Source organism: Carassius auratus, unplaced genomic scaffold (assembly GCF_003368295.1).
Source record: "Carassius auratus strain Wakin unplaced genomic scaffold, ASM336829v1 scaf_tig00215416, whole genome shotgun sequence".
NCBI classification, from domain to species: domain Eukaryota; kingdom Metazoa; phylum Chordata; class Actinopteri; order Cypriniformes; family Cyprinidae; genus Carassius; species Carassius auratus.
This window is the reverse complement of record NW_020528079.1, coordinates 871961-892045: the sequence shown is the minus strand read 5'-3', so window position 1 is coordinate 892045 and position 20085 is coordinate 871961. Positions and strand designations below refer to the sequence as shown.

The following is a 20085-nucleotide window of genomic DNA, read 5'->3' as shown; positions in this document are numbered from 1 at the left end:
CCCGCAGAAATTCAATCGGCTCGTGAAAATGTAGTTACACTCACTTTTTGTCTCAAAGACACTTTAGCTATTAACTAAATTCATACGGTACAATCTTGTTTGACTCTTACCCGTTCCTGGTCTGCTTTGAAAACGCTGCAGGTGAGTGCTAAAAATGAAGACTCAATGACAGTTTATGATAGTAGAATGAATTTGGATTATTTGAAACCTATAACGATAGCATCAGAATCTGTGTAAATGCTGAAAATACATTATCATTTTTCAAAGTCTAGTTTAATATATATTTCACTTAATGTCTAAGTAATAAACGACGATCGAAATGTAATCAGTCACGTGTTGTTTTTTAAAATTATTACTGAGCACATTCAGTTATCATGTGATTTGTAATGCCTTTATAAGTGTACGTTATCAAAGGAATTTTGTGTTAGCGAATCTTTTAAAGCGGTTCACGGATGGTCTGAAGGATTCTGGGTGATGTAAATGATTTTTTGTATTGTTCAGAGTAAACGCAGATGATATATGTGTTCTTGATCGCTGTGTTTTTATGAACTAAATGACACATTCATAGTATGCATTTTGATAACGTTATTTTGCCACTGCGTGATGACGTAATTCCCTGAATCATTTGTTTTGAAAATGAACTGTTCGAAAGAACCGATTCGCGGCAGTGAATCAGCCTGCCCATCTCTAATCCGTTCTTCTGGGTGATAGGCACTTTTACTGCAGGGTGAAAATGAATGTGCAGTCTTGTTAAGTAGAGCACAAGGGCAAGTCCTGGAGTGAAGGTTTCCCGCACACATGCTCTGTGAGTGATTTTTCCTTGACTGCAGCACTGCTCACTGAAGAAACTAAATAGCTGAACAGAAGTGTGAAGTGACAGGTGCTTCCTATCTAAGGCACTGTTTCTTTTGCACTATTTTTACATTTAAGAGGCTGGATCGAGGGTATTTTGTTAATAAGTAAGTTTGAGATTGAGATGTTTTTTTTTCCCCTTTAACCTTTCACACAGTATCCCATGTAATTGAATCCCAGCTGTCAGTGGGAGAATTTTTTGATGCAATCTAGGAAAGTAGACTAATAAGTGCGTGGTTATTTTGTTGCTAAAGTACAAGATTCCTCTAATGCTTAAAAAAAACAAAAAACTGTAATTTTGGATTTCTGCCCATATATGAAATCTTTAGTCACCAATCCAAGTGAAACAGATCATATAACAAGACAGCAGTTTTGTTTTACTTTACACACATATACTACTTTTTATGTTGTTCTGACCTGATTCCACTGCTAAGGAAACTGAATAGGGATTAGGGTATGTTTTTTTAAATTCCCTGTTAGTTGATAGCCTGAGCTTATCATTCAGTGTCTGTCTAAATAGGGATTGCATCTCATTGACCTTTCTGTACACGATAAGGCCTGAAGTATTCAAACAAACATTACCAGCCATTCTATGTCATGTCTATGTGTTCTGGCACCTGTGCCCCTTTTTTTTGTGGTATAATGACTGAAGTTTTCATTTTAGATGTTATCCTTCATTAGAAATATTAATATAAAGCATCAAGTTAATTTAATGTTTTAGTGTATTTTCATGTGTTTTTTATCCTCATTCGTTTGATGATGGGATATTTATTTTAAAGGTATAGGTGGGTTGTAGACAGTTATTAAATTATGGGGTTTTTTCCATTAGTTTTTTTCCCAGTTTTTTTTTTTTTTTTTTTTTTTTTTTTTACAATTTTTACTGTTTGTGTACAATTTAAATTTATAACAATTTATTAAAAGCTTATCACAAATAACATTAAGGCCCTATTTTAGTTTTCACTAAATTCTGCTTTATTTTCCCCAAATTCCATGTTTCTAATTTTAATGATTTAATTACATTTTTATAATCATTTAATTTTTTTTTTTTTAAATGAACAATAATACTATATTACTACAATACTGCTGTATTTAATGTTTTTTATTTTCTTTTCAGAAATTCTGTTTGTCTGTTTTAATTTTTCTGGATTATGATGTAATACAAATTAATTATCAAAAATGACGGGTAATCAAATTAAGGCATAAAACATTACTTTATACACTAAATAAAAATTTTATGACAATTATCACAATTCGTTTTTTTTTTCTTATATATATTTTTTTAATCACATTTCTGTCTGCATTGTCCTTCCTTAGTGTGTACACCAGGAATGCATATACTTTGAAGAGCTTGTGTGCTCAATTTTATGCTAGATGTGGAAAATGAAGTCTAAACAGGCCTGAGATGTATTTAAATAGAGTAACGACCCACAGCAAGCCACATGGCAAAAAGATTGTGCACTCTTGAGTATTAGTCCGCATGTCAGTTTTGTGGAAATCATTCTTCACAGTGTTGTGAAATGTGAGAGCAGTCTGGATGTCGAAACACAATCTGAGTCCATGTCATGACTTTACTCATCTTCTGAATTTTCAGTATGTGCCGCAAGCCAAATTCCGATTTGGGACTGTCAGAGGCAAGTGGAGGTCTATCAGCAGAGATAGACAACGGGGGGACTGTTGCTGTTTAGTAATGATTAAGCTGTAGTCTGCATATTCTCTGCCTCCTCCAGAGCAAAGTCTGTTTTCTCAAACCATACACACACACATACCCTCAACCACAGACTAGCCACTAAGTCCTAAGCCAGTTAGTCTGCAAACCATGTGAAGCACCACAGTCTCTCTCTGTGATATTTGACAGCCTCAAGGCTCCAGTGGATAAAATGATCCTGCGCTCAGCGGAGTGGAGAAGATTAGAGAGAGAATCTGATACATTGAGTGATCTCAAACTTTCCTAAAAATGTTTGGTAGTTTTTAAAGAATGAATAACAAATGATAATGATGATTCATTTAGAAAGAAAAAAAAATCAGTGAAATGTTGGAATGGGCATCAGTGTATAATATGTCTTGTTTATTGTGTGATTTCTCAGTAGCTGATGGGTTGATAATGGGACATAAACACACATAAACACATGAACACATATACATCTGTGGCCTAATTGAAATCAGCTAGAATTGTCTTTTTGGTATAATAATACTGAAAAATATTAAGTTAAAATTTCTGTTTATATTTTATCTTACTGTAAATCAGATATGGGCTTTCCATAGAATATAGACATCTTGAACCAATGTCCTAAACAATTTTTCCACTGCAATGAGCAAACATTTCTAACGGAGTTTGAAACTTCTTTATTATACTGACACAACGTCTATTTAACCAGCCCCTGTATTAAGTTTATTATGACTTAAAAAATTGCTAATCAACAAATGTTTGTATATTTTAGGCTGAATTTCTAACGTATACCTGATAACTGTTCTGTTGACTTTTATAACAAAGTGCTTTAGATGTTCCTCATTTGTAAATCAACCTGGATAAAAGCGTCTGCTAAATTAATAAATGTAAATATTTTATTCAGAGGCGAACATCATGACAGTTACATAATATGAGCACTGATATTCTAGAAATATGAAATTCTGGCACACTCAACTAATAAGTCTAGTCTTATTTTTATCTCTGGATTATGCTTTTTGACCCATAAGAAGTTTGCCACATCAACCACCCACTTGCTTTAACTGAATTCAGCTTCCACACTTTTGAAAGAGACCAAGCTTTTCTCTTTTCCTTATGCACACTTCTAAATCTCCATTTTTTAAATTTTCCTGAGGAATGTGAGTTGGCTCTTTCAAGCCTCTCCCTAGAACCTGCCCTCCCAAGATAAACAGCACTAGTCCAGCCAACCCTCCACCCTACCCAGAGGGCCATGTTTCCTGCCAGCATGTGACAGATTGAATCTGGCCTCCTCCCCAGTATGACACTGCGACTGAGAGTGCACTCACCCCTGATCTCCCTCTTTCTCCATGCATTGATTGGCTCAGGTGCACTTGTTTTTGTGCAATGCCTCCAAATCTGCTGTGTTGACCTGCCTGGCCTTTTTTAGCAAACTGTTTCAGTTTGTGTGTGTGTGTGTGTGTGTGTGTGTGTGTGGGTGGGTGGGTGGTTGTGCACATGTTGAAGCAGGCTCAATTTCAAACAATCTTTTCAGTGCCACCCACTTGTAACCAGGCCCCTACACATAATCTCTAGACAGAATTCTGCTGAAAACTCTGAAAACGCAGTTTAGATGCTCCGCCCCTTGAGAGGTTGTTCACCCAGCAAACAGGGAACATCCTCAGAACTTCTGCAAATGTTCTGGCAAGCTTCCCCTTAATGTTATGAACAAACTTTCTTCCAGTAACGTTAATGGGACATTCAATTTTCTGAAATATTTTAGTTGTTCAATGTTTTGTGATTACTTTTAATAATAAATTACTTAATTGTAATGTTACCAAATTGATGTTAGCTGGGTAGATCCATACTGTAGAATTTTGTGCAAAAAAACAACAACAAAAGAGATTCTTTCCTTATAACAGCACTTTTAAATTCAGAGGGAATTGGATTGGCGTCCATCTCTCTTCTATCTTCTGATAAGAAATGTAACCCGCATGGAAATCTGAACCATTTATTTAAATGCAACTGTAAAGTATGTAAACAGCTTGTTATGATGGATGAGCTCATCGTAGCAAACAGTCATTTTCATCACTGTTTGATTAATCAGTAGATCATGTTTATGTGTACGTGCACGTTCACAGAGGGGTGTGTGTGTGTGTGTGTGTGTGTGTGTGTGTGTGTCTCGCTCAGAGCCTGCAGCGTGGTCTGTGATCTTCAGAATGAAAGATGGGCAGTAGTAGTAATCCTGCACTGCTCCATAATCCTCTCTCTCTCAAAGACACTGCCATTCTTCAGCAGCTCAGATGAGCACCCAGACAGATCAGTGCTGACAGCGTTACCAGTGTGTCACACAGGGCAGCCAGGCTCTTTAACATTAACGTTGATCCTGCAACATGAGCAGCTTCACCATAAACATTCACTTGGGCAGGGATGAAGTTACGATGTTAAGGTGAAGGATCAGAGGTCTTCTCCCTCCACAGAGTTTGAAGAGATTAAAATAGAAAAGGAAATCTGATGGCAGACATGAGAAGTACTCTGTGGTCATCAGCTCTTGATGATGGTAATGAAACTGCATTCAAACAATAATTAGATATCATTGTAACTAGTGTAGGCCATGTCAACAATCTCATAGTAGTTCAGACTAAAGGTGATTTGTTGATGTTAATGCACAGGGCTCTGAATACATACTCTACTTTTAAATCTATATAGTGAATAAATATACTTAAACAGTTTGATTATTGAGTGTTAAACAAGTCCACTGTGTTTAAAAGCATTTGAGTTTTTTTTTTTTTTTTTTGTGTGTAAATGTATTTACTCTTAATTTTGTCTATCTAAGAACAGTATCTAAGAACAGTCTAGTAGTTTTACTGATGAAATTTTTGATTATAATAAATTATATTTTGTTATACACACATATACCTATACCTATATATATATATATATATATATATATATATATATATATATATATATATATATATACACACATTTAATACAAAATATACATATATATTTAATTTAAAAATACATTATAAACTCAATTTATTAATTATGAGTTATGATACATGAAGTATATAAAATATATGTATTATATACTGGGGGAATGAGGGTGGTGTGCAGTGTAAATGTTAGCAGGGCAGGTTTTGGCCTGGGAAAGCAGAAAAAAATCCTTCATATTAAGCACTGATAGTGCTTGTTGTTAAGATCTCTATCACACTATCACTGTGTTTACAGTGAATTTAATCATTGTTTACTGACAGTGAAATGTTGCTTCATTTTCTCGATCTGGGTGCACACGTTGCAAAAATGACATGCAACTCAATGTGCGTTTTCACTTCAGATCCCTGTATAGACAGTGTTTTCATACATTGCTAAGTAAATTAATCATCAGTTTAATTGCATCAAGTAAATTAGGCAAATTGATTCCTGAGATTCCATCATTCATGCCCCTATTTCACAGCTTTGGTAGCATCTGCCTGATGAACTTTCCTCAACGCAGACAGAGCTTCAGCCATTCCCATGGAGATCTTTTACGGTAGCCACAGGCAGACGGTCTGTGGGTATTGTGATTACGGTGGGATTCAGGTATGACCCTTTGGCATGAGGGTGTGAGTTTCAAAGGCAGCCAAATGGAGAGGAATGGGGTAAGAATCCACACCTGCACTTGACTGAATGAATAGACCCGAAAAGGAGGAGTTGTTTGGGTCGGACTTGTTTATTTGTAATGCATCTTAATGGCAGATGTTATCTGTTTTCTGCAGAACATTCACCTTCATACAAAAGTGGTCTGCCAAACCAGACTTCACCCAACCACTCCTTAAATAATCTAGTTAATCTTACTTAAAAAGGAGAGGTGGAGTCCCCAAATGAGTTATACATGCGTGTCAGTGAAACTGAAGTGTTGTTTCATAACTTTCATTTATTTCTGTCACTTTGAGCTGGATCCAGTCCACTTTTACAGGATTTTACGGGATGAACTTGTGTTTTGAGGGTGATGCTAAATCCAGACTCATATTCTGAGATCCAAGAAATCACAAATTAATCTTTGTGGTCTGCTTCCCAGAACAGAAACAGTCATACGAGATGATTGTCTTCAGTCAGTCTCAGGTAATTCCTTGGCAATCTTCCTGAAATTGTCCAACTAAATGACGGGATTTCCTTATGGTCACCACTTCAGCGCTCCTTTTACTTTGATGAAGCTGACTCTTATAGTCTGAGCACTTCCTCCTGTAGTCTGAGGTGGAATGCTGGAAAATATTATTGAGAGCTGTTTTGGGAAATGAACGCCACAAATATCCAGGAGGTGAACTCCGATTGGAAGCAGCAACTCCAATCGGAAACCCTCGAGTCCAAGAATAGGCAAAGGATTTGTGGAGTAAATAAGGCACAAACACATTCTGTGGTGCCTGAATGAATTCATTTGGTCATGTGTCCATGGGGAAGAGTTGTTCTTCCTGCTTGTATTTCTCCAGCCCAGCTCTTCCTGATAGAATTGGCTGGGAGGAGCCATGTAGGGAAGTGGGAGGAGGAGGAGGGGAAGTATTTGAGTTGTCGTGTCAGTCACACTCACACACACACACAGACTCTCACACACATTCGCTGGAGTGCCGACTCTCTGCTGAGCTCCGCTCTTCAGAAGTCTCGACAGCTCGAGAGTTTCATCCTGCTCCTGGAAAACACTTGTCCTGGTAAGTTAAGCAACCTGTAACAGAGATCCAGTAATCTAGAGACTAGTGGATTAGTCTCAGCTTTCTGCAGTTAGTTTGTGTTGACTGTGTTGAACCCTGGCTTTATATTAGTTTTTGTATTTTTTATTTACTTATCTTTTTTTTTTTGTCTTTTTATCTTCAACTGTAATGGCCGTAACAGTAAGGCTCATGTATAACTCATGTTCTCTCATTTCATCATTCATTTATGAAGAATGTGAGTGTCTAGCGAGTCTAATTTGAGCGTGCTGGGACTGGACTGATTACCTAGTAAGACATAATGGTTGTTTATATGGGATCTGTAAGAATCGTGTGAGTGAAGGGTGATTGAGTTCAGTTTTTGGGCAATTAAACACAGATAAACTCCAAGCATTTTCCCATCAGGACTTTTGTTATATGCATTAAAACAGTGGATGTCTGTGGGTTTGCATTTTTGAGCTCCGATGTGGGATTGTGTTGGGTTTGTGCGTGTGCTGAATGTCATTTTCTGAAAAAAAAATAAAAAAAATAATAAAAAATAAAAACTGGCTGCTATTTATTTATAAAGCTGATAATTGGCAAATGATATTCATTAATTTAACAAAGTATATTTTTCTTTATATTATTTTGTCTAAATATTTTTTTTTCTGCAAATTAATTTAGGCATCACAAGATTAATATGTACAAAAACGGGCATTCATCTTTAGGCATTTAATGGGCATTTAATTAGTTATAAATTATTAGTGTTTTTTGAAGATTACCTTTAAATGAGAGTTAGATGATAGCAAATGTCATTTGAATGTAAACAAAGGGGAAATGAGCATCAACAATTAAATATCCAATATCAAATAATACAGATAGAAAATATCTGAAAATAAATAGCTGATATGAAATGATACATCGTACATCCTTGAAATGAATGTCAACAGTTTGTCATATTGTCTGCATACTTGTGCAGGAAAACTATCTCTCTCTCTCTCTCTCTCTCTCTCTCTCTCTATCTGTGATCCATTAACTCACTGACAGTTCTGGCTTATTTATTGGTCAAACTGGGTTAATACGTGACCTCTGTCTGTGTGTGTTTGGAGGATATGTTTGTGTTGTGCTCTAGTTTTTGTAAACGTAGTTACTAGTTGTTTGTTGTTCTTTTGTTTTTGTGTGTGTGTGTGTGAGAGAGAGAGACTGTGGGAAAGCGGAACTGGTAGCTGCTGTGCAAGAAGTTAAAAACAACACACTGGGCTGACACTTAAACCATCTCTGTGATCACACACTGTGTCCACACACAGATATATGCTTCTGTGTGTTGGTGTGCACTGTAATTGTGTCAGGTGTGAGTGTGCATGTGTTTTTAGTGTTTGGAATGTGTGAGTGACATTTCTCAGCTTCACTTTGTCAGGCCTGAGGCAGGCCACAGGGTCAGGGTCCATTTAAAGGACACCAGGGTCATGGATTCCTGAGATGAGTCTGACAGATACAGGGTTGGCATGGTTGTAATTAGGAGCTGATCAGGCCATTATGAGATTTTAAAGTGACCTCTGCCACCACAGTGTCCTTGCTCAAAAGTGCAGCTGGTAGTGAAGAGCTTTCTCCGGTGGAAACGGTAAATCACAGGTCATGTAAGTGACAGATCACGCAGGTCTCTGGGGTCAGATACATCTGTCTGAGCAGTGCTGTGCTGCTTGAGTGTCCTAATCGCCTGTGACATTCAGCCAAACTCCGGGGGTCTGACTTGATCTAATCTGGTTTCTCTGATTTGATCTTTAAAAGTGATAAATGGAGGAAAAATTTGGGGTATTTATGCCCACATTGTTGCTGGCCCACGAAAGACAGATGGACTTTTTGCTCTCATCTGATTATCTTATTACAGTCAACATGAGAAATGGAGGAATGGGCCGAGCCTATTCTCTGCTTGTTTCATCTCTAACATGCTTCTGTTCTGACACATTTATGGGGATAATTGTTATTAGTTTACATCACTTTGGCAAGTTTTTCTACCAATGATAAATTGATATTAGGGGCAGGCCAATTAATCAGTATAAATTGTTTGGCTATTTAGTCACTCCAATTGTTCTTTTGTATTGGTATTGCATTTGTGTCCTTTAGTCTTTCTCATAGGAAATATGTCTCCTAGGCATGAAATGAATATCACCAATTATATATATATTATATATATACATTTTTAAATAAATTTATGCATTTAGCAGACGCTTTTATCCAAAGCGATTTACAGTGCATTCAGGCTATCAATTTTTACATATCATGTGTTTCCGGGGAATCGAACCCCCAACCATGCGCTTGCTTGCTTGCTAGCGCAGTGCTCTACCAGTTGAGCTACAGGAACACATATATATTATATATATTTTATATATAATAAGTGTTCCTGTAGCTTCGTTAGCAAGTGCAAGGTTGGGGGTTCAAATCCCAGAGAACACGTTAGGAGAAAATTGTAATGTAAGTCGCTTTGGAAAAAAAACATCTGCTAAATGCATAAATGTATTTATTTAAATTGATATAAACTTTGAGTGTGAGAAGTGGCACAGAGGTAAACTGTGTTTACATCTCTTTAGGGATTCATATATTGGCTGACTTTATAAATGGGAGATGAATGATGATAATATCCTCAGGGCTCATTCAGTGTTAGTTGTATCCTGGTCTTGCTGTGGGATGTTTAGTACAATACCAGCTCTGTCTAATGATGTTGTGTTGAGAGGTCATCCTGGCCTGCTGTGGACGGAGGGGAAACAGCTGTGTTGTGCGTTGCCACAAATTGAGAAGAGAAGGCTGTTCAAGACCCTTTATAACCAGCTGTCTCTCACCGATAGAGCTTTGTGGTAGTATGGATGGAGGCAGTGTGAAAGGTTATCAGGCTAAAGGCTTGGATCCTCTGGGGTGTCTTTATCGCAGTCGCTGTGGTGAGTTAAGTGAGAGGTGTGACTCTGTCAAATGCAGTAAAAGCTGTCAGGAAAAACCATTGGGAATTATATAGTTAGCGTGTACATATATCTAACACCTAAAGAGGTCAAATCTTTAAGTGAGTGGTTACACAAATGAGGTTCATCTGTAGGGCACAGCCACTCAGATTCACTCGAATTACAGCTGAAACAAGCCGATATCAGTAAATCAGTTGAGAACTGTGAGAACAATTGTTGCTGAATAGTAGTTTATGGGGGCTCTTCAAAAATTAATCTTATCTGACTTTCCTTATCAGTTTCCTCTTTTGGTAACGTGCATTAAAAAAAAAACGACCTTGCAAAGGTAATATTTACCTCACCATGTCTCTTTTCTACAGCAGTTGGTGAACGTCTCTGCCTGAGTTTGATTGACATATTAATTCTCTTTTTACTTAGATAACATCTGCTTTAGTCAGCAGGATGGCTCATGTTTCCAGTTGGGAGAGAGATTCCAGAATTCCCTCGTTACTCATAGTGATGTCAGATCTTCTACGCTCAGTCCTTGCCTAATACCTGAACAGATTCACGCAAGCTTCCTGAACCGTTTAAAGGATGGGAAGTTTGTAGCCTAGGGAACAGGAGCGTAACTGTAACACTGCACAGGTGACTCAGCCTCAGAGTGAATCCTTCTGGGCTGCCACGAGCAGGAAATGTTGGTTTTGATCTTTTTAGAGCTGTCAGTCTCCAGTCACGGAGTCGTAAATGCCTCTACACAGACAACTTGTAAAGCCTGGCAACTGTACAGCTATTCTTCCCTAACACAAAGTGCAGTCAAAATTATGATGCATTTTGAGTTATTACTGAAATCCGGTTTGTTGAAGAAAGATGTGATGTGTCAAGCTAAATTGGTCAACGTATCAAAACATATTATGGAAATTAAAGCAAGCATGTCTAAGGACCATGATAGAGACTGGGGTTATGAATTTGAGCTGAACACACTAGCAACAACATAGTAACGGACTAAAAAATAAACTTTAGCATTTAAGGAAGACCTTGACATGGTGGTGATGCAATTTGCTTTGGCAAATGCCACTCACATTAGAAAACTAAAAATCCTCAAATTACCGTTTACCAACATGCCGTCTCTATCTCACTCTTCTTCTTTGTGTTTTTAGATATCCAACCTGCGTCTCTCTTCCTCACTTTGTCTTGTATTGTCTCTTCCTTGTTCTTTTTTATTTTCCCCACTCACGTGTGTCTCTCATGTTGAGCCTGTTGTCGCAGCAGTAACTAAAATATTCTTAAAAAAGCAGATTCCCTCCAGTCATGCTGAATTGCCCTCTAATTACATTGCGGAGTTTCTTTCAGCCAAAATTAGTGAGGTCATTTTTTGCTTTCTCCCTGCAGCTGTAGACCTCCATGCTCGACTCGCCGTTTCCCAGTGCATTTGTCCATGGTATTTCCTTTAAGCTTATTTGCATCAAATTTTCCTTCATTTAGTGTACCTCAAATCATTAAACACTAATAAAATGAACATAACACATCCATTCAGGTTTAAAAACACCCACAAAAACATCACTGTTAAATGACATGCTCGAGCCGTTAGCAAACATTTTCCATTCACGTTTTTTTGTGGCTCAACCAACAATCCAGTCCACCACTAAACACTGTGGGGAAAATGACATCAGCTCTCAGAAATCAAGAACAGATCTTTATTTTGTGCCCAGCAAGGTTTGCTTTGGAGATGCCTGTGTGTCTCTGTGGTTGTGGCAGTCTGACGTGGGTGTGTGTGGCTCTAAGTGTGTGTATTCCTGGCTCTCAACATGTCCTCAGTGTTTTGGGTCCAGTTGGCTCCGTGCTGAAATGCTTCTGTTATCTAAATCAGTTCACACCTCACTTGTGCCCATAGCAGTGGGCTGTTCGTGCCACCCTCGACCCTTTCGCCCTTACATTCCACTGTGTGTTTGCTTCTGTTTGGGGATCATATTTTACATGAGACCTAAACACTTTAATGGTTTTGGGATCACAGTGTACTGTAAGATGTGTAAGATTTCAACTTCTGTTGGACAGAATCATTGCTTGCTCTAAACAGTGGTTCCAGCTGGTGGATTGCCACACACAATTGGGAACAAAACCCTGCTTATTAAAAGATAACTTTATTTTTAATCATTGCTCAAGCTCAGTATAAGTTCTGTTTGGATTGGAGATATACAATATTTTGGTACCCATATTATCTGCCAATATTAGAGATCTATTTTAAACATTTGTTTGTATCTGTTCATTTTGGATACATATCAGCCAGCCTTGGATATTTAGTTTCTTGTTAATTTACCCTATTTTATGTTTAGTGTGCATATATAGAAGTTAACTTTTAAAAACAGTTTAACAGTGATTTAGATTTTATTTCTATTTTATTTTAACAAAATATTATAGTTCCAAAAACATCTTTAGTGTATGGTTTAAATTGGAACAACATTTGGATGTTGAATTGGCTGTTTTGTCTGTGCAAAATGGTGCCTGAGGTAGTTAAATAGTTTTGAGAAATTCAATTCAATTCAAGTTTATTTGTATAGCGCTTTTTACAAAACAAATCGTTACAAAGCAACTTTACAGAAAATTATGTTTCTACAATATTTAGTAGTAGCTAGTAGTTTGTGCACATTTGACAGGATTTTAGAAAAACTAAAAAATAATAATAATACAAGACGTAGTCAGCTAGACGATGAACTATCAATATTATTAATTAAGTTATTATATGATTAAGTCACACATTTAGGAATAATTGTTAGTTCTGTTTGTTCATTCAGGGTTAGCATCATCTGAGGTCCTCTGAGGGTCAGCATCATCTCTTCTCAGGTGTTCTGGATCCAGACTGGAGCTTGTGTAAATCCTAGTTACCACGGGATGTGAATCCCGTGGCAAAACATAGAAACAAAATACAGACATCATTAGCATAGCTGCTGATCCAACAAAGTAAAATTAGTTTAACCCAAGCTAATGAATAAAAATGCACCTTTGATCAGATGCAACTACACTCACAATTAAAAAGATACATTATTCGAATGCTTGGCGAAAGAGATGTGTTTTTAATCTAGATTTAAACAGAGAGAGTGTGTCTGAACCCCGAACATTATCAGGAAGGCTATTCCAGAGTTTGGGAGCCAAATGTGAGAAGGCTCTACCTCCTTTAGTGGACTTTGCTATCCTAGGAACTACCAAAAGTCCAGCGTTTTGTGACCTTAGGGTGCGTGATGGGTTGTAACGTGGTAGAAGGCTAGTTAGGTACGCTGGAGCTAAACCATTTAGGGCCTTATAGGTAAGTAATGATAATTTGTAACTGATGCGGAACTTAATAGGTAGCCAGTGCAGAGACTGTAAAATTGGGGTAATATGATCATATTTTCTTGACCTCGTAAGGACTCTCGCTGCTGCATTTTGGACGACCTGTAGCTTGTTTATTGAAGAAGCAGGACAACCACCTAGAAGTGCATTACAATAGTCCAGTCTAGAGGTCATGAATGCATGAACTAGCTTTTCTGCATCAGAAACAGATAACATGTTTCGTAGCTTGGCAATGTTTCTAAGATGGAAGAATGCAATTTTTGTAACATTGGAAATATGATTTTCAAAAGACAAATTGCTGTCTAATATAACACCCAGATTTCTGACTGTAGAGGAAGTTACAGTACATCCGTCTAGTTGCAGATTGTAATCTACAAGATTCTGTGTAGTGTTTTTTGGTCCAATAATTAATATCTCCGTCTTATCCGAATTTAATTGGAGAAAATTCTTTGTCATCCAATCTTTTACATTTTTAACACAATCTGTTAGCTTAGATAATTGGGAAGTTTCATCTGGTCTCGTTGATATATATAGCTGAGTATCATCAGCATAACAGTGGAAGCTAATTCCGTATTTTCTAATAATATTACCAAGGGGCAACATGTATATTGAAAATAGAAGGGGACCTAGGACGGATCCTTGTGGCACTCCATATTTTACTGATGATAAATGAGATGACTCCCCATTTAAGTAAACAAAATGGTAGCGATCGGACAGGTAGGATCTAAACCATCTTAGAGCCTGCCCTTGAAAGAAAGGGCACTGAGCAAGCCTAGAATTTCTGGTAGCTTTCATTGTTGTCCATATATGTACAAGACTTCATGCTTGTAGTCTGTGATCCCTGTGGAAGAGCTTTCCTCCATGTTGAAGGTAAAGGCCAGTGTAGCACAGGGGAATACAGAGATGTGGAGGGGAAGGAATGATGATCCATTTTGGCTTTTGGACACTAGAGCTGCCTCGCCCCTAGCAGCATAACAGGATCCTGAGCAACTGTGTCTTCTATTAAAAGCCTGACCATTGGGAGACAGCTGTATGTGTTTATGTGTGTGTGCATCATCAAAATGCATCACAGAATTTGACCTTCATTTATTGCATTACTCTGTCAATAAGCAACTTATCAGACACAATACAGGCGGAGACATGCCAAACATGTTTAAAATAATTATATTTCCATAGTAATGGAAACATCACAACACAAGACATTTCTCAGTGAAAGAAGTAACCAACTTTTAACTTACCTGTCACTTTCCGGTCACACACGATTCAGAATCACATGTCTGAACGACTCAAAAACTAGAATGGAATCATTGGTGTCAACAGTAAGGGTTTTTAATCTTGCGTCTAAAGCAAATAACCCTGAAGAGTCAATAAATTTAACATGAAATGTTCCCATTTTACATAGATTAAAACGATAATCAACATAATATTGAAGTTAAAATTATCAATCGAACCTTGAAACTTCAGTGGAAGAACAAGCTACTTTATTTTGATTAAGGTTTACAATAAAGACAGACAGAAAAATATGAACTGATAAAATTTTCACAATAATACAAGGAACTTATATTAAGAAAGCGAATGGGGTCAATTTTGATTTCATGTTGTAAATAATTGCAAGTCAAGTAGCTAATTAAAGCGTTTAGGCTATTTATTTTTCAGTCTTTCGGGCAAATGTCAGTGAGGTTATTAGTAGGTTTCTCTAAAGGCAGTTCACCTTGTTCAGTAATTCGAGTTTAATACTATATTTAGGGTTTCAAATGAACTGTTGTTGATTAGAGAATATGTCTGTCTTTCTATTGTATTTAGTCTTTTCTATATTTTAAGTGAAAGAAGGGGATGGGGAGCATAACAGGGATGAGGGCTCAGACAAGAAGTCATGCTATAAAAAGGTTAATTAAAAATGTGTATTTGAATATAATGATGATGATGAACACCAAGGATCAAGCCTCTCAGCGCTCTTGATGATGTAATCCAAACCTTTAATGCAGTAACAAAAAGAAGAATAGGGAAGGAAAAAAGCTAATTGCCTTCACTCCCTTGACAATGAGGATCAAGAGAATATGAAAGCAAAGTTGTGATGAAGAGAATGAGGGGAAAATGTCTCAATTTGAGCCAGCACAGATTTTAAAACGGCACTCTCTGTTTATATTTTGAAGTAAAAAAGGTTTTACCACATTATATAAAACTAGCTTTTCTGAGACAAGCTGTGTGGATGCTCATGAGTGTTACAGACAGATTTAAATGAGCCTTTTCTTAGATCTAGTCTGAGACAAGAATATAAAACATGATAATCTTCCTATAATGTACTCTTTAAAGACACTACACAAAGTGCCTTTGTGCGCTCATGAACACTGAACAAGTGGAATGGAGGAGGACATTTAAATATTTTCATAAAACACCACTATTTGATGCAACTGAATATAAAAGATTGCAGCTGTTCTTTAGCTCTGCCCTTTTCTTTTTTGTTTCTTTTCAAAGAATCACATTTAAATAAAAATTCAGTAGGATTGTTTGTTGTAAGTGGGGGAAGGGTGCAATTGGTTAGTGTTCCAGCCCTCGACCAATCAGAGGTCGGCTGCTGGCTAACTCCTTTCTCCACCTCTTGTGCTTGGAACTCTTTTCTCTTTCCTGATTGGATGCTTGCACATGCAGCATCTGCAGGCTTTAAGAGTGTAGTGGGAGGGGCCAGACAGTGCATTAAAACCAAACGTCTGCCCTATTCGCCCTAGAGTACTCCAGTATCTGTTATATGTGTGGAGCAGAGGGAGCCAGAGGAGGTCCTCTCTTTTACTACCCATGTCTGACAGCATCTTTCTCTCTCTCTCCTTCCTCCAGGAAAAGAGTCCAGGATTACAAGAAAAAGAGGATCAGGTTTTTAAGGAGTGTTTTACAAGACATCTGGAGTTTGAGAGGAAAAGACTGAGACACCGTTTCTCACCAGAACTGTTCAGCTAACCTTTCAGCTACAAGGAGCTCACTTCAGGATCTGCCTGCTCCTGGTGGGTCACTCAGCCGGACGGATGTGGAATGTGACTCATTACGACCCCATCCCACGGGCCTCAATTCAATGAACCAGACTCGGGAGAGAGCAGATAATAGAGGCAAGAGACACACAAAAAAGAGTGAAGTAGCACCAGCAGGAGTGTTCAGACCGGTAAGAAAGTTAAAGGGGCCCTTGAAGGTGGGGAAAAAGAGCTTAAAATTCAAAGGAATAAAGAGACCTGTGACTGCAAAAGTCTTTGTTGGGATTGCAAGACATTCTTGAACAACAGAAACTTTGACCCTTCATTTCACCTCTTAAATTAATCCCACTGCTACCAGTCATGCCAGTGGAGACCCTTCATCCCACAGTCGGCCGTCTTACTGGGGGTCCCTTCACTTCTGCCATGCCTTTCCGAATCCTCAACAAAGGCCCGGACTACTTCCGCAGAGCGCCCGAGCCAGGAACACGGAAACTGAGTGCAGTTGAACGCCTGGAAGCAGACAAGGCCAAGTACGTAAAGAGTCAGCAAGTGGCACTTACTAGACAAGAGCCTGTGAAACCTCCAGTCATCCGCAAACCGCTGTTATCACCAAGCATGATGATGCAATGCAGAATAAACACTCCACCAGCAAGGAAGATTACCCGGCGGCAACTTGAGACCGAGAACAGAGGACCGGATCATGGCATGAGCAGAGGACCGCAACTCAACCTTGAAGTACTCAATAATCTAATTAATGTCTGTGATGGACCACTTGCATCTTCACCTACTCCATCCTCTCCTTCTCCCTCAGCCTCCTCACCCTCTTCCGGAGGTCAAAGTGTCGGTAGTGGACAATCTGCAGAACCTCAGCACTGCATTAACTTCAAAGCACACCTTGGCTCAATGCCCAACTCCTCTCGCACTTCCTCTCCTCTTATCAATCAATCCTCACTTGCAGAGCCCAGCCGAAGGCCACCTCCGGTCCCAGCCAGAGCTCCCCGACTGGTGTCACAAGGTAGTTACGGGACCCCCAACTCCGTAACTGTACGACGGGTGGATGTGCGACCACAGGCAGAGATCAGGAAACCTCAGAGATTGCCTCTACAACCCAAACCTAGACAAGCTCAAGTAGCTCAACCACAGATAGCCCGGCCACAGGCCCCTCCCACATCCTCTGCTCAGCAGCAACCTTTGGCTGCTCACCCTTCATCACCATGCATACCCTCCAGCCCACTGCTTCTGCGCCCTGGCATTTTACCCCCAGCTTCCCCCGCTTTCACCCGCATTTCCTCAGCTAGCTCTCGAGGGTCACGTCCCGGTTCAACCCGAAAGCACCCCTCCCTTCACCGCTCCAAGTCAGACTTGAGCGACCGCTACTCTCGGGCCACAGCTGACTTGGAGCGCTTCTTCAACTACTGTGGACTGGATCCAGATGAGGTGGAAGTAATGGGTGGCATGGAGCGTTTTGCCCGGGCAAATTCGGACATTGTGTCAGTCTCCAAACTCCGCAGCGTCAGTACGCCTAGCTCAGAGTGTGGGGACGGTGGGGATGGACGGCACGGAGAAGAGGAGGATGATGGCGATGATGACGATGGGCCTATAAAGCCCAGTGAGCGTGTTCCCTACGGCATCTCTGTCATCGAGAGGAATGCACGTGTCATTAAGTGGCTCTATGGTATCCGACAAGCACGGGACGTCTCACAAAACATCTCCAATGTCTAGAAGCTTCTCTCTGGCTGTCTACTCACCCAGAAGTACCAGATAGTATAAATAAGACAGAGACTTACTGTAGTATTTGGTTGGTGTCTGTCACACACCTAATATTTATTATGTTATTGTTTGAAGATGTTTAAAGGCTCTGACAAATATTTGTTTTGTTTGTATTTGCCTCACTATACGGATAATGTTCATGATGTTTGTTACATAGAATCTACATGGACATCCTGTTGTTTTTCAAGCATCTGATGATCTTCAAGGATGACGCACCTCTAGATGTGGAATACTACAGACTCTCAGCACTGTGACTTTTTGATACATTTTGGTTTAAGCAATAAGACTAAAGCTAAAGTCACTACAAGAGTGGCTGAATGGATGACGATGAAGGCAGCAGTCGATCTGCTGTGCTGGTGCTTTTTAGGTACAAAGTCTTTATTAAACAGCGATGCTGTGGTACCCGTGGCCTAAGCTAATGCCTGTAGGAACCATAGTGTTCGTATTATTGGAAATCAAGCAGGTACTTTCTAGTTTTAGAAATCTTTGTATTGGATGAAGAATTGAAGAATGAATGAAGCCATTTAGGACGCTTGTGTTTATGAGGTCATCATTTGGTTTTGGTGGTAGTAAGACCTCAGGGATGAGTTAAATAGGCCACACCTAGAACAGAGACCGCCTGCAAATCCCTGAAGTGCACGCATACAGAAACCGAGGCCCATACAAACCCCTGCTCACTGTGCATACACTTTTGCTCCATAGGTGTTAAATTCACAAGTGCATCAGATGTTCAGTGTAGACTTATTTTTGAAGGCGAGACTATGATACTGTGAAGAAGTGCTTCCACAGAGGAGCTGCTCCTCTGAAAACATGGCTGGTAGACTGTTGTTGAAGATAAGTTTAGAATTTCAAAATATAAGCACGTAAGATCCTCTTGTCAGCATGCACACTTGCATGTACAGCTGTATTACGTGGCAAAGCACAGTTGCACGATGTGCATTTCTTAAACATGCATTCCAAAACACATGTACATTCCATTCAGTTTAATGTTTATGTATGATTTGTGTGGGTTTTCTTTTTTTGTGACCGTTCCTTCTGCCTATTTCTCTGTTTTGGATAGGTGATGTTTTAAACAGTTGTGTAAGACAGGTAAGGATTGATAGTTGACAAAAATGAGGGATAGTGTGTTTTGCTCAATACTCTTAGGGGAATCAAAGCTGTTAATTTTGTTTACCGCAGAGTTTTCACACTTGTAGTGAGAAAGAAAAGCCTTACGAAGAGACAAATGTTATTTTGATGGAATTTGGTTGAATATGTGCACATAGACAAGTCACGAGGCCACACAAATGTTCACTTTTGGTTGGGAGTTTTTGAGAGAAAGTTTTGCTTAATTAAAAGAAGCACAATAATCAAGTTAATTTTTTCCTTGACTGTGCAATCTAAATATAGCCATAAGTGCATGAAGAGGTTAACGCAAAACATTTATTGATTGAAATATTTTGCGCTGAAAGAATACAGACAAAGGTACAAACCCTCAAACAGTTCAGTGCATCAGTTATTGAAGTAAGAGGGTAACATGGTTCTGCTTGTTTTCTGAAGTTTACCATCAACTTGGGAAAAATCAAATGCAAAATCGGTCTTTTGAAGATGTCAATAAAGAGATGATGTTTTTGAAAACAAGTTGTGACTTTTTTGTTCTTTCTATGATTTGAGTAGTTTAAACCCTTTATCTACATTACCAGAAAAGAAATGAGAGGCAAAGTCCAAACCTGAACTTAACAAATACTGTTATCCAAAGATCTTGACAAACTCTCACTCTCACTCTCTCTCTCTCTCTCTCTCACTCTCTCTCTCTCTCTCTCTCTCTCTCTCTCTCTCTCTCTAGTTTTAAATGGTTTTTGGCTATGCAATGGAAGTAATCTGGGTCTAAAACAACATTGGACCCCTTTTAAATGTATTCTATGGACAAAAAGAAAAAATATATTTTTCATCTCTTCAAACTT

At 38.7% G+C, this 20085-nt stretch overlaps 1 protein-coding gene across 2 annotated transcripts; it reads left to right on the top strand.

Annotated features, from left to right (window-relative positions):
• Positions 1-19762, top strand: LOC113094775 (protein FAM110B-like). Of its 2 annotated transcripts, none has more exons than XM_026260439.1 (2): positions 1-141; positions 16245-19762. In XM_026260439.1, the coding sequence occupies exon 2, from the start codon at positions 16733-16735 to the stop codon at positions 18092-18094; it is 1362 nt and encodes a 453-aa protein (XP_026116224.1). In that variant the 5' UTR covers positions 1-141; positions 16245-16732; the 3' UTR covers positions 18095-19762. The 2 variants fall into 2 exon arrangements, with proteins under 2 accessions (XP_026116224.1, XP_026116223.1); XM_026260438.1 differs by lacking the exon at positions 1-141 and adding an exon at positions 7005-7182.
• The last annotated feature ends 323 nt before the right edge of the window (positions 19763-20085 follow it).